Source organism: Nesoenas mayeri, assembly GCF_963082525.1.
Source record: "Nesoenas mayeri genome assembly, chromosome: 18".
Classification (NCBI taxonomy): domain Eukaryota; kingdom Metazoa; phylum Chordata; class Aves; order Columbiformes; family Columbidae; genus Nesoenas; species Nesoenas mayeri.
In genome coordinates, this window is record NC_137566.1 from 8,677,847 (window position 1) to 8,693,527 (window position 15,681).

At 46.9% G+C, this 15,681-nt stretch overlaps 1 protein-coding gene across 13 annotated transcripts in view; it reads left to right on the forward strand.

The window, feature by feature from the left end:
• PRRC2B (proline rich coiled-coil 2B) overlaps positions 1-15,681 on the forward strand; it is a 44,939-nt gene that overhangs the window by 18,224 nt on the left and 11,034 nt on the right. For 9 of the 13 annotated variants that reach the window (XR_013923002.1, XR_013923003.1, XR_013923004.1 and 6 more), the window contains exons 7-24: positions 515-756; positions 1,158-1,279; positions 1,462-1,604; positions 2,214-2,304; positions 2,706-2,898; positions 3,285-3,600; positions 4,254-4,444; positions 5,932-6,139; positions 6,785-7,004; positions 7,637-9,694; positions 10,570-10,769; positions 11,068-11,213; positions 12,038-12,179; positions 12,787-12,869; positions 13,538-13,726; positions 13,845-14,060; positions 14,482-14,568; positions 15,438-15,542. Coding sequence is in view for 10 of the 13 variants with exons in the window: in XM_080355821.1 (XP_080211947.1) it covers positions 515-756; positions 1,158-1,279; positions 1,462-1,604; positions 2,214-2,304; positions 2,706-2,898; positions 3,285-3,600; positions 4,254-4,444; positions 5,932-6,139; positions 6,785-7,004; positions 7,637-9,694; positions 10,570-10,769; positions 11,068-11,213; positions 12,038-12,179; positions 12,787-12,869; positions 13,538-13,726; positions 13,845-14,060; positions 14,482-14,568; positions 15,438-15,542 (4,952 nt within the window). In the remaining 3 variants the exon portion in view is untranslated. Of the gene's footprint in view, positions 1-514; positions 757-1,157; positions 1,280-1,461; positions 1,605-2,213; positions 2,305-2,705; positions 2,899-3,284; positions 3,601-4,253; positions 4,445-5,931; positions 6,140-6,784; positions 7,005-7,636; positions 9,695-10,569; positions 10,770-11,067; positions 11,214-12,037; positions 12,180-12,786; positions 12,870-13,534; positions 13,727-13,844; positions 14,061-14,481; positions 14,569-15,437; positions 15,543-15,681 lie in introns of all 13 variants that reach the window. The other 4 variants (XM_080355826.1, XM_080355830.1, XM_080355827.1 and 1 more) reach the window with 2 other exon arrangements.

The following is a 15,681-nucleotide window of genomic DNA, read 5'->3' on the forward strand; positions in this document are numbered from 1 at the left end:
ACTGCTTAGCAAACAACCACAGGTTCACATGTAGTGCTGGTTGATGTTCACTGCCTGAGTTCTGTGGTCCAGACAGCCAAGTATGGACTGTCATCTACTACATCGTTCAATAAAAATTGCTGTGTGATGTTGCAAAGCAGACCACTTCCCCCTGGGCTAAGGGAGGGTCACAAGTGAAATGAGTGGGTGGCGTAATGTGGCTTTTCTTTGAGTGTTTGTAAATGATCCAATTGGCCTTAATTCTGCAGGGTAAGGACTGTGGAGATGGGGAGCAGAATGGGTTGGAATTTAGGCTTATTGACAAATAAGGACTCCGCTGGTGTGGCAGTTAGTTAGTAATAGCTAATGCTGCTGCTCTCTTAGGAAAATAAATGCATTTGGAAACTTTCCTTGGTCCCTGGTGGTTTTCTACATGCTCAGTGTAGTTGGGGCTTGACCAGAGTGTTTTGAGACTTTCTGGCAGAGCGACCGTCTGCATTTTCAAATGTTAACATAATTATTACCTCCTTTCCAGATGTCACGAGCTGGAGGGAGGGCGGTGGGAGGAACATAACCTCTGCCACATCTCTGACCGCCTCCCCTACTGAGCTGGGCAGCAAGACCTCTAGCACCGGAGACGGAGCCCCCTCCTCAGCGAGCGCCAGCGATCCGAAGGAGCCGTCTCTCCGCCCAGCTCAGCCTGTCCGCAAAGGGGCTTCGCAGTTCATGGGAAATGTCTACCAACCACCTACATACCATGACATGCTGCCTGCTTTTGTAAGTTGTCCTTTCCCCACAGCTCTTTCATGTCCTTGCCTCTTTAATGTGCGTGTGGGTTGAAGAAGTCAGCTGAGATATCTGTTTTCTGGACTTGTTGATTCCCAGGGCTTGCTCAGGGATCCTTCTCTTGATCTATTTTTAGTTTCCCCTATTGTACATTTACACTTGTGTGCCAGAATAGTGCAGCGCAGCCTTGTTCCGCCCAAGGAGAAGTTGCTGCTTTCCCTCTAGAGCTGAAGAGGGGAACCATTAGCGCGTGGCCTGTTAGGCAGCCAGACGTGAAATGTTTGTTTTCCATTTGTGTGGATGCAACTACCATGCTTGTGTTGTAACCTAATCTGGGTAAGCCTTCCTGTGGCAAGGAGAAAAAAAGACTAGTCTGCTTTGCCTTGTTCCAGATGTGTCCGCAACAGCCATCTGAGACCCCTGCATCGCTGGACCGAGGGTCTTTCCCCCTTCCTCAGCTTCGCCTGGAGCCCCGCGTACCCTTCAGACAATACCAGATGAATGACCAGGACGGGTAAGGCTGCCATGACTGTCCTGCTTAAAAGCTGTGACATGAACCTTAAACTATGCAAGAATTTGGGCAAAGGATCCAGTTGAGTGGGTGACCAACACGCCCATTGACTGTTACAAACTCAGCTCTGTACTCTTCTCTTTGCTGTTTGCTGTTTCTAATAATTTCTTTGCATTTCCCTGTAGCAAAGACAACAGGCTCGGCCTGTCACGCCCAACACGTCCAGTTCGGCAGCAAATGGAGAGAGTCCCTCGGCCCACTATTATCAATGCAGAGAACCTAAAGGGGCTGGATGAACTAGACACAGATGCGGATGACGGATGGGCAGGTAAAGTGCTTCTATTCTCTGGTTTCAGGCAACAGATTAAGAGGTGAATCAAAGTAGTTACTCCACCCTGAAGCATGAAGTAGCCAGGATATAGTGATGGCTCTGTTTCAGTGCCACGGAAGGGAGAAGGGGAAGCAAAGAGTGGTCTGTGTAGTTGTGAAATTGCTGTTGGTGTAAATGATGACACAATGGATCCTTCCGATCCTTCCATCACACTCTGCTCAAGGAACCGGATCTGAAGACTCCTAAAAGCTGATAACACCAAACAGCAGGAGGATAGCTGTGAAGAAGAGTTAATCCCACGTTTTCAGTCATGGCATTCGGTGTCCACTTAAACACAGTCTAGCTTGGTGGGTGTCTCCTCATTTGCTGCCTCCGTTCCCAGACTGCTTGCCGCTCCTCTTCTGTGACCAGCCCGGCTGTTCAGCACTCTGGGTCCACTCTGCTCACATCATTTTCAGTACCTGTGGTGGACGTTCGGCTTTCCAAGTAGCTTATACCAGGCCTGAGCGTTTTTAGGTTTAGTGCCAGAGAGAGCATAAGCTTTATCAGGACAAGAGACGTGTTTCTTTTCTCTCATACATCTCTTCTCCAATCCTGCTTTTGTAGGCATTCATGATGAAGTGGATTACTCTGAGAAACTAAAGTTTAGTGAAGATGAGGAAGAGGAAGAAACTGTTAAAGATGGGCGACAGAAGAGGTAAGAAGTGGCTGTATTCACACCTATAGTTGTTTCAGTAAAAGGGAACAGCACCATGGTATTTTTAAAACTTGTTCTGAATGTTGAGGCTTGATCTGCCTGATTCAGACTGTGACTTTGTTGGTTCCACTGGTCATAGTTTGAGCCTCAAGGATGTGCATGGCTCTTGAAGCTGAGTGCCAGGATACCAGGCTTTTTATCCTCCTTTCTGTGTGCTACCTTTATCCTGCTGCACAATAGTGGTGTTAATCCTTGTGCACCTTAGGAGGAAAAGCTTATTGCTTGTTTTGGTGGGTTTTATCTATCTTTTCTGCTAGTCAGTTGCCTGTGATACTTGATAAGATTGCAAGTGCTTTTTGAGGCGAGTAGCAAATGTAATAGCAAAGCTGTTTATATGACAGGAACAGCTGGGATCCCAGGAGGCAGCGACAGTTGTCCCTGAGCTCTGCAGACAGTGCAGATGTCAAACACACCTTGGAGGAAGGAAAGAACTGGGGAGACTCAGCTGGCTCATCCCGTTCAGTCCGAAAAGCGCAGGATTCTCAGCAGCCTCCGAGGAAGTTGAATGGCTGGAGCTCTGCGTCTGAACACCAGGTAGGTCGAACTAACTTGAATGGGCTTGCGCTGCTGGATGCAGCGCATCGCTGTCCTCAAGTGGCCAGTTTGACATCTTATTGAAAACAGTGTGCCGATGAATTTCTCAATTCTTTGTTTATATCCAGCTGGAGGGAAATCCATCTGCATAGCACTCCCACTAGAGAAAAGAAATTGAAGCTGATCCAGAGCAGTGGGGTTGTCAGGCAATGAGAAAATGAAGCTATTGAACCACGTAGCAATAACTCCCTGCCAAAAGGGGGATTTGTGTGTGTGAGGATAGAGGGGAACGAGTCAGGAGGAAATTTTATCAGTGTGGGATACAAAGCTCAAGGTACAGGAGATGTTTGGGCCATACTTATGGAGGAACGTTTTTCCTTTGGCAGAAGCCCACAGTGGGAAATGTTCTCAGACAACAGTCCCTCGAGGATAAAGAAGAAAAGGTACCGCTGAGACAGAAGTTTGTGCATTCTGAGATCTCGGAGGCTGTTGAGAGAGCCAGGAAGCGGCGGGAGGAGGAAGAGCGGCGAGCCAGGGAGGAGCGTCTGGCTGCCTGTGCTGCAAAGCTGAAGCAACTTGATCAGAAATGCAAACTGGCTCAGAAGAGTGGAGAGACCCAGAAACACACCGAGAATGAAGACCTGCGACCCCCAAGCACAGAGAAAAATGCCGTGCAAGAGAACGGTCATGCTTTCCGTAAAGGTACAGAAACATCGCTCGCCTCACCTTGTGCAAACTGCTTTTTTATTGTTGTGCCAATATCTTACCTGAAGCATGGAGGAGTTCCTGGGAGGGATTGTTCAGAGGGTACTTCAGTTGTACTTGAGAGATCAGCTGCTTCACGTATTCTACAGTATTTTGGATTGGCCGTGGAGGTTCATGTAAAAAAAAAAAAATCCTATTAAACCAAATGCAAACCTCTGTGGTTGCCTCTGAGTGCTCAGTTAGCTGTGCTAGTAGAGACCTTGTTTGAATGGGCTTCTTGATCTTCTCATGGTTGGATGATGGTATTAAGAAAGTGCTCATGGGCCATGGATCAGCAAAATGGGTTATCAGTAAGTGCTGGCAGATTTAAGGAGTAACAGGGGAAATGAACTTTTTTCCCTGGTGCTTAAGCAGAAGACTCATGGCAGAGGAGGATCTCAGAATTTATCACTAAAACAAGATAGACAAAGCTCTCTAGAGCTGTCAAGTCAAATCAGAGGGATTGTGTGTGAGGTGGTATATATTATTATAACAAAACCCACCCGCATAACGCAGTCAGGATGTGCCCACACGCATGTGTGTTGTGTGATGGTGCACACACAAATCCTGTCACGAGCTGGGCTCATCAAGACCTATTTTCTTCTCTGCAGCGACCCCTGAGTTTCACAGCCAGGATGTCTCTGGTGGCTATCTGGAAGAGGAGACTCCTGCCCCAGCAGCAGCAGCCCAAAGCAGCAGTGAGGAGGAGCTCAGAGAAGCTCCGTCCTCAGCACAGGAATTCAACAAATACCAGAAATCTCTTCCCCCACGGTTCCAGAGGCAGCAGCAGCAACAGCAGCAGGTAATAGGTGTGACACTCCCACCCCTCTCCCTTTGGACCCCACCGAACTGTTTGCTTGGTTCTCAACACCGTCAGTGTGAACTAACCAACATCTTTAAGCTGGGAGATAATAAATGGGAATTCAGTTCTTCTTCCAGACACAGTGAGCCTCCTTAGGGCAACACAGTCAGACCGAGGGACAGAATATTCAGGCTTGAGATAATGTAAAGTTAATTGCCATTTTTCATAGAATAACCACTTGAAATGCAATATAATCAACGCTGCTGCAAACCTCAGTGAAGAGCTCACATTTGACTTTTGCTTGGAAGCTCAGTAATTGCTCTTTAATGGATGTTCCCTTGTGCTTGTTACTGGGCAGTTGACATTTTCATGATTCAAATGCATGGCAGCAAACACTGCTAATGTTACTCTTTAAAAGAGGTGCTCTCAAACTAAAAATAATTGCATGTCTTTGCTGTCATGCTGATGATACCACAGGTCATTCCGACTGAAATAACATGAAATTTTAATTTTATTTTCTTTTATCCTCTGTTTCGTTGGTACGTATGAGGCAGTTTGTTTTGGCTGGCTTGTGTTGCTGCTTTGGTAGCAATGGTTCCATGAAAAGAACGAAATAAAAAATAGTGTTCACATCATTAATGAATATTTTCTCCAAGGTAGTGGAGCACTAGTTAACTTGGATATAATCTTTGCATTTATCTGAGTTTCTCTCTTGCTGTAGTGATGTGTCAGGTTCAGATTTAAGGGTGTCTCTCTTGCTCTGCAGAGGACTCGCTTTTTTTACAACAATGTCAGATACTGTGTTTATAAGCTTAGTTAGAAAAGATGCTGGAAAGTTTGACAGGTAAATAGCCTTATTTCATGTTAGTTGGAGCTGTTTACGTTGAAAGCTTGCTTTGATACACAAAACTCCCTTCAAATATAGGTGGTTCTTGGACCTTTTGCTAAAGTTAAATGTCAGATCAGATGAACATCATGACAGTACTCAGCTAAAGGAAGGTGGACTGGCCATGTGGGAGATGGGAAATGACCCAAAGGTGTCAGCCCATCTCTGGAGCATGCACAGGAAATAATTTAAAATATTAATAGCTCTCCTAATTGAGTTGAGGGTGTTCTTATCTAATCTGTTTGGCTAACACTAAAGAACTTACAATTGCATTTCCTCCAAAGAGCAACATCTTCTAAAGTATTTGGTTCCAATTAGGAAATTGTGTTTGATGGGAAGCTGTCCTGCAGCTCAACAAAGTGTTGAGAAAATGCAAACTCTCATCTTGAAGCTGCAACATATTCTGTTTTTTCTGGGTATTTTGAGAATAACAACCGCCATGTTCCCAGTTAGTAGTGACATACCCTTATCTGCTCTACCTTCCCATCTGATTTGGTTTTGAACCTTTAATACATGGAGTGTGTTTCCCTTTGTCTGGCTGGTTCCTGTGATTCCTCCACCATGACCATCCTTGTCAAGCGGCCTCTCCTCTTCCCTGCAGGAGCAGTTGTACAAGATGCAGCACTGGCAACAGCAGCAGGTCTATCCTCCCCCATCTCACTCCCATCCCCAACGGACCTTCTACCCGCCACATCCTCAGATGCTTGGCTTCGATCCTCGCTGGATGATGATGCCCTCCTATATGGACCCTCGCATGGCCCAGAGTCGCACCCCTGTGGATTTCTACCCTTCAGCCCTTCACCCTTCAGGTAAGGTGTTTTTGTTGTTTCCATTTATCGTGGTTGTTGTGTTGGTCTGTATCTGGAAAGTCACTGCAGCTGTTTCTCAGACCTAAGACTTTGGAAGCGGTTTTTCTGGATTTGTAGGATGCCTATCCATCCCATGGCAGGTCTTCCTTAATAGTTTTAGAGCCTTAGTGGGTGTAAAAGCAGATTGTGCCCCTTGGAGGAGAAGGGTCTGTTTGGGAGTCACTCTAATCATGTGAAATCTTAATAGACACTTAATAGTCTAATCACGTGAAATCTTAATCTCTTCCTGAGTTGTATGCTCCTAACACCTTGTTACTGATCCTCAGTGGTGTGAATACAAACATCAGGATGTAGAAATCATTCCCTTGAGTTTGTGGTTTGTTTATTACACACACGTGATTGCAGTGATGGTGCACAGTGTTCTGTGCAGGCTGGGCTCTTGAAGCTGTGTCACCTTCTCTGTCACTCCAGGTGTATATCCCAGCTGTGTGTTTCTCAAGCACAGTCTCCCATCTATCAGAAAGGTTTCTGTGGCTGCAGTCACCTGCTGCCCTGGAAGGAAGGGGAGTCACATTAGCTGTAGATTGTTAATTCTTCTTGGCTGTGAGATCCTAGTGTTAATGGTATGAACTTTGTCATGACCAGGAATTATGAAGCCCATGATGCAGCAGGACTCCATCGGTGGGAGCAGCTGTCGGTCCGAAGATCAGAACTGTCAGGCAGGGCAGACGGAAAGGAAAACTTCTCCCTTGGATCCTATGCCGGTGTGGGGCCAGGAGAGCTACACGTCTCTGCAGAGCAAAGGGTACTCCCTGTCACATCAAAAACAGGCTGACAACATGACCACGGAGGGGCTGCATGCCAGGTGAGCGCAGAGCTCCACTGTGATGGGAGGTGCCACCATAAGTCATCTCCTGTTGAAAAACAAGTATAAACTTGACCCAAAAGCTATCTCTGAACATGGCAAGGTACTGACCTGGTAGCACACATACACTGTTGAGTGTTCATGCCACGGAGGTGCTTATAGGCTGAGCTATTCACGGTTTTTCTATATGATGCCAGTTCAGGCTGACCAGCTTGGAGCCTGTTCAGTAGGAGAGAGGCACTTGTCACCTACAAGGGTGGGTAGAGAAAACAATGAGTCAGTTTTCTGAGACTTTGTAGTTTGTCTCCTAGTTATTTGGGGCTTTCTGAAACCATTTCATTGTTTTCAGATCTCCATGTATGTTGGAGGCTGAATATCCATTTTTGTTTCTTAAGTTTGCTGCCCGTCATAGGAACTCCTTTCTTTTGTCATCCGTTGACTTGAGAAACCAGGCGGTACAGCCTGGGGCCAGAGCAGGCTTCAGGTATTTATAGGCTCATTGCCTCATGATTTATATCAAACCCAAATTTATTTATTTGTTTCCATCTCTTGTGCCCAGCCTGGGCCCTTGGAGATGTGCTGTGCTCTGCCTTAGCTGACTTTCTTTTGTTTGTTGTTTGTTTCCTTCTCAGGAATGACGGTTACCCTGCTTCTCCTGGAAGACCGGAGAGTCTGAGCACCCAGAGAGATCTCTTTGAGGAGAGAGGGGAGGAGTACTTGAATGCTTTTGACAAGAAGGCCCAAGCAGACTTTGACAGTTGCCTGTCTTCTCAGAGGATAGGCCAAGACCTCTTGTTTCAGCATCAGGAGACTGCGCAGGAAACCTGTTCTTCTGCCAACCGCCCTGCAAACTTGAGGTGTTCACCCCTGGAGCCTGATTTTATCCAAGTGGAGAAGAAGCCTGAATATAACGGTTGGGATATCAGCCACCATCAGAAACCTGCAGAGACTGCAGCGGAGGTTGCTGAAGAGGTGCCCAGGGCTGAGCAGTCCTTCAGTGCTGACCCGTGGAAGAAAGACGGAGCTAATACCAAACAGCCCACTGAAGAGACAGCAGAGTGGGCTCCTGAGAACCGAAACACCAGCGGTCAGCACCAGGAGCAAATGGGGAGGACGCGGCGATCAGGCCCGATTAAAAAACCAGTCCTGAAAGCCCTGAAGGTGGAAGAGAAGGAGAAGGAGATGGAAAAGGTTAAACTGGAAGGAGAGGACACCTCGCGCCCACAGAAGGAGAAGGCGGCTGTTCAGAAAGTAGAAAATGAGTCAGATGATTCTGCAGCCTTACTGAATTCGACGCGCTACCTGCTGGATGACAAAGGTTCTTCCCAAGCCAGCCTTGCCCGAGAGGCTGAGAAATCTCAAGAGGAAGAGGAAGAAGAGGAGGAGGAAGAAAAGCCAGAAAGAACCTGGGAGAACAAGATATCCAGAGAGTCCGGTGATCTACCTCCCACGAAAAGAAACAACTGGATCTTCATTGACGAGGAACAAGCCTTTGGTGGGAGAGGTCAAGGGCGTGGGCGAGGCAGAGGCTTCAGAGAGTTCACTTTCAGAGGCCGAGGCACTGTTGTGGGCAGCCGGGGAGTCTATAACAACCAGCGGAGCAGCCGGGGACGAGGGCTTCGGGAGTTCAACCAGCCAGAGGACTTCCCCAGAGGCAAGCCGAGGCGCCGGATCGCAAGCGAAACGCACAGTGAAGGATCAGAATACGAGGAGCTCCCCAAACGTCGTCGGCAGAGGGGCTCGGAAAACAGCAATGAAGGCTCTATGCTGGACAGGGAGGACAGCGATTTGAAAAAGGGAGACTTTAAAGAGTCTTGGAGGTCCAACAAAATCTATTCAGATGATCACACTAGTCTGGATCCTAAGATGAGGGCTCCGAGAGCTTTTGGGAGATCGCTGCCGCCAAGACTGAGCAACTCTGGCTACGGGCGAAGGGGTTTCATGGGGAAGGAGCCCACCCAGTGGCAGGGCAGGAGCGGAGGAGCGGGGTGGCAGGAGTACAACCACACTTCTCCATCGGATGCCTTTGGGAGCAGGCAGCAGTCTGACAGGGACTACATTCAGGATTCTTACAAACACATGGATTCCTTCTCCAGCCGGGTTTTTGACGAGAGTCATCTGGATGACAAAAGGCACTTTTTCCAGGAGGATTACTCAGCAGATCAGGAGAACATAGAGAACAGGCCGTTCAGGAGGCGACGTCCCCCTCGCCAGGACAAGCCTCCACGGTTCCGGCGCCTCCGACAAGAGCGGGAATCGGTTGGCCAGTGGAACCCTGAGGAAGGAGGCCCCAACCTGCTGCCCGGCCAGTGGCCTGGAAGACCCAAGCTGACCACGACAGAGAAGAGCAGCATCTCAGGCAGACGCTCTCCTGAGCTGTCCTACCAGAACTCCTCAGACCATGCCAACGAGGAGTGGGAGACGGCATCTGAGAGCAGCGACTTCAGCGAGCGGCGGGAGAGGAGAGACGGAGTTTCTGAGAGCGAAGGGCAGCTGGAGGGTGGGCTCGGGAGCTTGGGAGAGAAGAGGGAGCTGGCGAAGAGGAGTTTCTCAAGCCAAAGGCCACTTGTTGACAGGCAGAGCCGCAAGGCCGAGCCAGCAGGGTTTGCAGAGCAGTCTGTCAGGACCGGGGTAGGAGCAGCCTCCAGATACGAGAGCCAGCAGAACGGGACACTCATAAAAAGCAAAAGGTAAAGTAACGTTCTGATGTACAGATATTTGTCATCTGATACGGAGATACTGGAGGAGTGGAGAAAGGCTGGACTGTGGGTGAGAAGCTGTTGGCTGTGTTTCTGTCTAGTGCAGGTGACTTCCAGCACTGTTGCAGCTGCATTATATTGAGTTTAAGCACTGATAAATAGGCAGCTTGTTCTTTTTTTCTCTCCTCTTATGACTCATGTCCCCCAGTTCCTGGATGTAGTAACATAATAGTACTTTATATGGAAATAAGGGAGATGAGAGCTGATGTCTGGAAAGATGCATGCAGGTAGAAAGGGAAATAAAGGGAAAGGGGAAGCTTTTTAGCTCCCCCTCCTGAACTTGTCTCTTTTGCATGTTGAGTGCTGGGGAATGATGTAGTGGGGTGGTGGTCAAAGGGCCCCCCAAAAAATCTGTGTGAAACAAAATGGAAATACTATCTTTATTTTTTTTCTCAACGGTATCAACTTCTCCCCATCTCCCTTCCCTTCACCTGGTGCTTGCCAAAACAAATGTGGTAATTTTGAAGAGGACTAGAGGAGCTGTTAGAACAGTGTCCTAGGAGGGCAGGAGGTGCTATGCAGAAGCACAGAGCCCTCCTTCTGGGCACAAGCGAGAACATTGGCTTTGTTGCAGGGGCAATAGGTTGATTGACTCCTAAGTGCAAGAACTGTTCTGTTTCCAATAACATCCTTGTAATGGGTTGTACACTCAGAATTTTGTGTCTGCTTCAGTTGAGTAAAGGCTGGGGGAGGCTGAGGTGCAATTAGAAACCTGGCAAAGAAAATACAGCCCATATGTTTTCTTCATGCTACTTTCACTCATCTTCTAGTGACAAATCTAATTCCTTTCCTTTCTTTCTTTGTAGGTCTCCAGAAGAAGGAGGGGGCCTGGGCAACGCCAGTGGTGGGAGCAGCCACTCCATTTACAGCTTGGATAGGGCTTCCCACACCAACTCAGAGGGTGCTGAGGGGCCAGGGAAGAAGCCAGAGAAGGAGCCCAAATCCACTGTGCAAAGAGCAAACGAGAAGGGAGAGGCCCTGTCACAGTTTGAGCTGAGTTATGGAAGTGAGTGTCTTAGTGGATTTGTTTCTTTAAAGGCACAACACATTGTGGCTGACTACAAGCCATGTTAACTCAATCCAGTGTGATGCTAAATATCAGGTTAGATTACTTTCCGTCTGTTTACACACACAAGGAATTTCAGTGTATTTAAACAGGAAAAACATGGAAGAAAAAGAAGATGTTTTTATATTTTAAACTTAAACTTTCAGCCAGATGTGACACTCTTTTAAATTATTGCCAATATAAATCTTTATGTGCATACACACGTGAACAGTTTCTTCCCTGTATATGCTCTGTTCAGGTACCATCATCGATAATCGAGTGTCAAACACAGCAGAAGAGAATGAAGTAGGTTCTATGACAGGTGAAGGCTTCATCGAGGTTCTTACTAAAAAGCAGCGTCGTTTGCTGGAAGAGGAGCGAAGGAAGAAGGAGCAGGCTGCTCAGGTGAGGAATGGAAGGCAGAAGAAGCTTAACCTGATAAATTGTTTGGACTACAGTCAGAAAGACAGGGCCACAAAAAGTGTTTGGATGAGCAGAAAAACATGTAATCTGGCAGAATTGTTACTTGTGAGTGAAGGAGGGTTTTCTGAAGTGGCTGGAGTTGGTGGGATATGGCGCAGCAGTGAGCCGTGGAGGATCTCTGCACTCTTGCTGTGTCAACCATGTGTTATTGCTGGAGCACGATGTGGTAACTTCATTGCTGGAGATGTCCTGTTTGTGTCTGGGCATCTGACCAGAAAGAAACTAACTGGAAGAAACTCTGACAGTTTTGTGTTCATAATAGGATGGAGTTGACTTACAAGGGAAGATTTAAGACAGCAGTGTGGATATCTTAGCTAAGTGACGTTTAGGAGGGGTGCATTTGTCTACACATTCTGGAAGACTGCAAATTCTAGGGAGATGAGAGAATATTTTGACATTAAAGGAGACTTAGTGAAATCTGAAGGACTAAATGCAAATAAAAAGCATAATTGGGAAGTGCTTCCTGACCAGAAGGGCTCATGGTAGGTTCAGAGTCTTGCAAGCAAAGTTATGAAAGCCTGGTTGCTTGGCATTTTTAAAATTTAAGCTGAAGAGAACATGTGAATGTGCAGTAGGGAAAAGTCTTACAGTCGCAGAGAGAATAATGAGGGAGGGGTTCAAAATGACTTTGTATGGTTCACTTACATGAGTTGGAAGCTTTTCACGTTGGGGTTTGAACTTGCCAGGAGCACTGGGTTAGCCCAGTGCTGTGACAGGTCTTATGGCCCGTGCTTTTTCTCTCTCAGGCACCAGCTAAAGCCCGTGTCCTCCAGTCTCGAATTCCTCCTCGGTTTGCTAAGAAGCAGAACAGCCTGTGCTTGGAGCAAAGTGATGTAACGGTTCCTGGAAACAGCCTGGGCACAGAGATCTGGGAGAGCAACAGCCCAGGTGAGTTTGGGTCTGTTTGTTTCGACGTGTTTCCCAGAGCTGGGGAGTACTCCGGTGTGTGCAGGAGGGGTGTCCGTGCTGATGAGGAAGCAGCTTTCTCTTGCCTGATGCTGGAACTGTGAGGGGAGCTGGACATCTGGAGAAACATCTGTTCAAAGCTGTACTATTCCAACTCTCCTTGTCGTTAACCATATCAGTCTCCTTATCTATTTCTTGAGTCAATGTGTAACGTCAAGATCTTGCTATATAGCATTTTCTAGTCCGTTGGGCTGGATCTACTTCAGCAGTTTTCTTATTTTGCCTTCCTCTGTTTTCTCATCCTCCAGCACTGAATAACTAGTGCCTCCCTTGTTTCTGTCTCTGCCCTTTCTCCTGTTGTTTTTATGTTCCCGAAGAGATCTCTTCTCTGTTCGCTACCTGTATTCTCCTTGTATTTTCTGTGCTGCATCATGTCTCAACTGATTGGGCAACACTGGCTTTCTGATGTGGTGAAAATATCCCATCTCATGTCTAGAAATGGAAAGTTAATAGTGTAACATGGGTGATGTACAAGTTGTGTTCCCAGTTGTGTTGCAAGCAGCTGAACCTGCCCTCTGTTCTCTTCTAGGTCTTTCTGTTCAGTCTCCTGGTAGTGATTCCTGGAGCAAGCCTGTAAATACCTTTAATGGTACAGAATCTAGCACCACTGAGGTAAGTGGCACCTAATGTGCCATCCAGGTATTGCGTATATAAAATATTACCATAAGTGGCTTATGCTTCTCATTACTCCATCTGTGCTTAGCAACTCTCACCTCTGCTTGTGCAGTTTTAAACTGTCTCTTTGCGGTTCTGATTTGAGCTTGATGCCACTCAAATCTTGACCTAGAGGTTGGTGTTACGTGTGGATATAAATCTGGAGTAACTGTCTGGTAGAGCAATTCCAGCATTATGTTCCTAACTGGATGCAGAATGAGGATGGTGGAATCCCATAGCTCATGTTCGTGTGCCTCATGCTGTGAGTGGTGTGTAGCTGTAGCCTTAACGCAGGGAGGTTCCTGAATGCTTCACCTCTGGACACCAGAGTTTAAATCTGGTTTGGGTCACAAGTGAAATGCGTTTGGCAATCTCAGCCTAGTTGCTATGTGGGACATGTTTTCCTTATTCTAAAGCCATGATCCGGTTGGTGTATTGTCTCAGGGCTGTGTAGAGCTGAAGCAGCAGCCAAGGGATGCTGCAGGTCAGGCCAAACTCCTTTGCAGTTAAACAAGAATACGATTTGAAATGGGACATGATCTTGCTATTTTCTGGGATTTTTTTACTCCTTTGCGGAGCTGGGTCGGAGTCCAGGGCTTTAACACATTTCGTGCTTTGCATAGCAGGGTTTTAAAGGCAGCCAGGGGGATAGTGGCATTGACTTGAGTGCGGAGTCTCGGGAATCCTCCGCTACCTCCTCTCAGCGCAGTTCTCCATATGGCACCCTCAAACCAGAGGAGATGAATGGGGCTGGCCTGGTGGACCCAAAGCCTGACTGCCAGAAGGAGCAAGTGCAGAAGCAATCTGATAAAAAGGTAATCTGGATTTGCAGCTGAGCCAGACCACATAGTGAGAGTTCTTGTGAAGTGGTTGTGTTGTTCTTGATAGCATTTTTAAGGCTTGAGATTGGGTTATTCAGTCTTTGTGTCTCAGCCTCTCTGCTTTCCTGTTAAGGATTCAGATCAAGGCTCAGGACAGAACAAGGAACACAAGCCTGGACCAATCGGCAACGAACGCTCCCTGAAAAACAGAAAGGGTTCGGAGGGAACGGAACGGCTGGAAGGGAATATTCCCCCTGTTAACGGGGTGGAAATTCACGTGGATTCTGTACTTCCTGTGCCACCCATTGAATTTGGAGTAAATCCTAAAGTGAGGATTGAATTTAATTTTATCTTCTTGGTGATTTGAGCTTGTTGAGATATGAAAGCTGATTTGAGGCAGAAAGATTATTTAGAGGAGTCTTCCAGCTGTAGATTTGCCTTAGATTTCATTACTGACACAAACCAGGTACTCAATGCTTAATATGCTTTTTGGAAATATTTTCCCAAGGACCTGCTGGGGTGGTAGCAGAAGTGAGGGACAAAACTATGGCCATCTAAGCCTTTGTGTGCCTCTGGGGGTTGCCTGCTGCTGAGTGCTGACAAGTGTCTTTTTGTTCTCTTCAGCAAGGCTTACTGGAGGACAATCTTTAGTTTCTAGTGTCATGATTCAGGCTAAAGGCATTAACCATGGGAAGCAAATGGGTGACCCTTGGCCCTGGATTTGAATTTTGTGTATCTTGATTTTTCAGGACTCTGACTTCAGCTTGCCACCTGGTTCTGCCTCTGGCACTGCAGCTAACCCTGTTGCCAAACTGCAGGATGCCTTGGCCAGTAATGTAAGTATTTCTTTCTTCTTTTGGCATTGAGGTGCTCCTTAGTTAAACCTCAGATGCTTCCAAAGAAAGCAAGCATATTTATTTGCAGTTGACTTCACTCTTTATGCATAGGCAGCACATGTGACTAAATCACATAATGTAAATCTGTGCCCTCGAGGTGCCTTAATGAAATGAACATCACTAGCTCAGAAGTGACATAGGGAGCAGCTCCATTATCATTCAGTGACCTGTGTAAAGCAAGAGGTATTGCAGATCTCAGAGATCATGGTTCTACTTAGAAGGTCTCATCGGCCACAGTAAGGCAGAGAACTGTAACTTGTTAGTCAGGCCCTTCTAGAGGTTTCCTAGCTTATTCCTGCTATCTGGGTATTTCATCATTATGTGTGAAAGAGTGAGCATGCTGAAAGTCCAGCTTGTAGCTCAGCTCTGGACATCAATGTGAGAAATGCGCAAAGCTGCTTTTGAAATGTCTTCAAGTTTGTAGGCTGTTTGATTTTGGCGGTTTTTCTTAAAGGGTGTTTCTTTTCAGTAGAGCTCTTACAGAAGTAGGTTTTGTCTGAAATTTAGGTAGGTTCCAAATATGGGACAGGAGGGGGAACTCTTCTGCAAATTGAAATTACTGGGTCAAATTGCTGCTTAGGTGGAAGCCGGTGTAATTCAACACAGAGGGTGTCATTGCACATCCCCAAAGCTTCATTTATTTCAGCAGCAGAATGGATCATGGCTCAGTGTCTCTAGTACCACTGAGGGTTGATTCCTTTGAGGTGCAGTTACTAGAGCTGCCAGCTGAGGCTCTGTCAAGCCTTGGTAGCTCATGACATTCTCCTAAGAGTTTGTAAAGTATTCACCTTTTACGAATCTCCCCTCAGGCAGGGTTAACGCAGTCCATTCCCATTCTGCGAAGAGATCATCACCTCCAGCGGTGCATTGGCCTGAACCCCATGTCCTTCCCCACTGCAGACCTTACTCTTAAGGTAAGCAAGCTGGCACATGTATTTGTCTTTGGTGTGGATATTGTGTCTCCATGGCCAGAACATGAGGATGGAGAGATCCTTCCCAGGGTGTTTTGTTAGGTACTGCTAAATCTTTAATTAGCTTCTGTAAAAGTGGTGC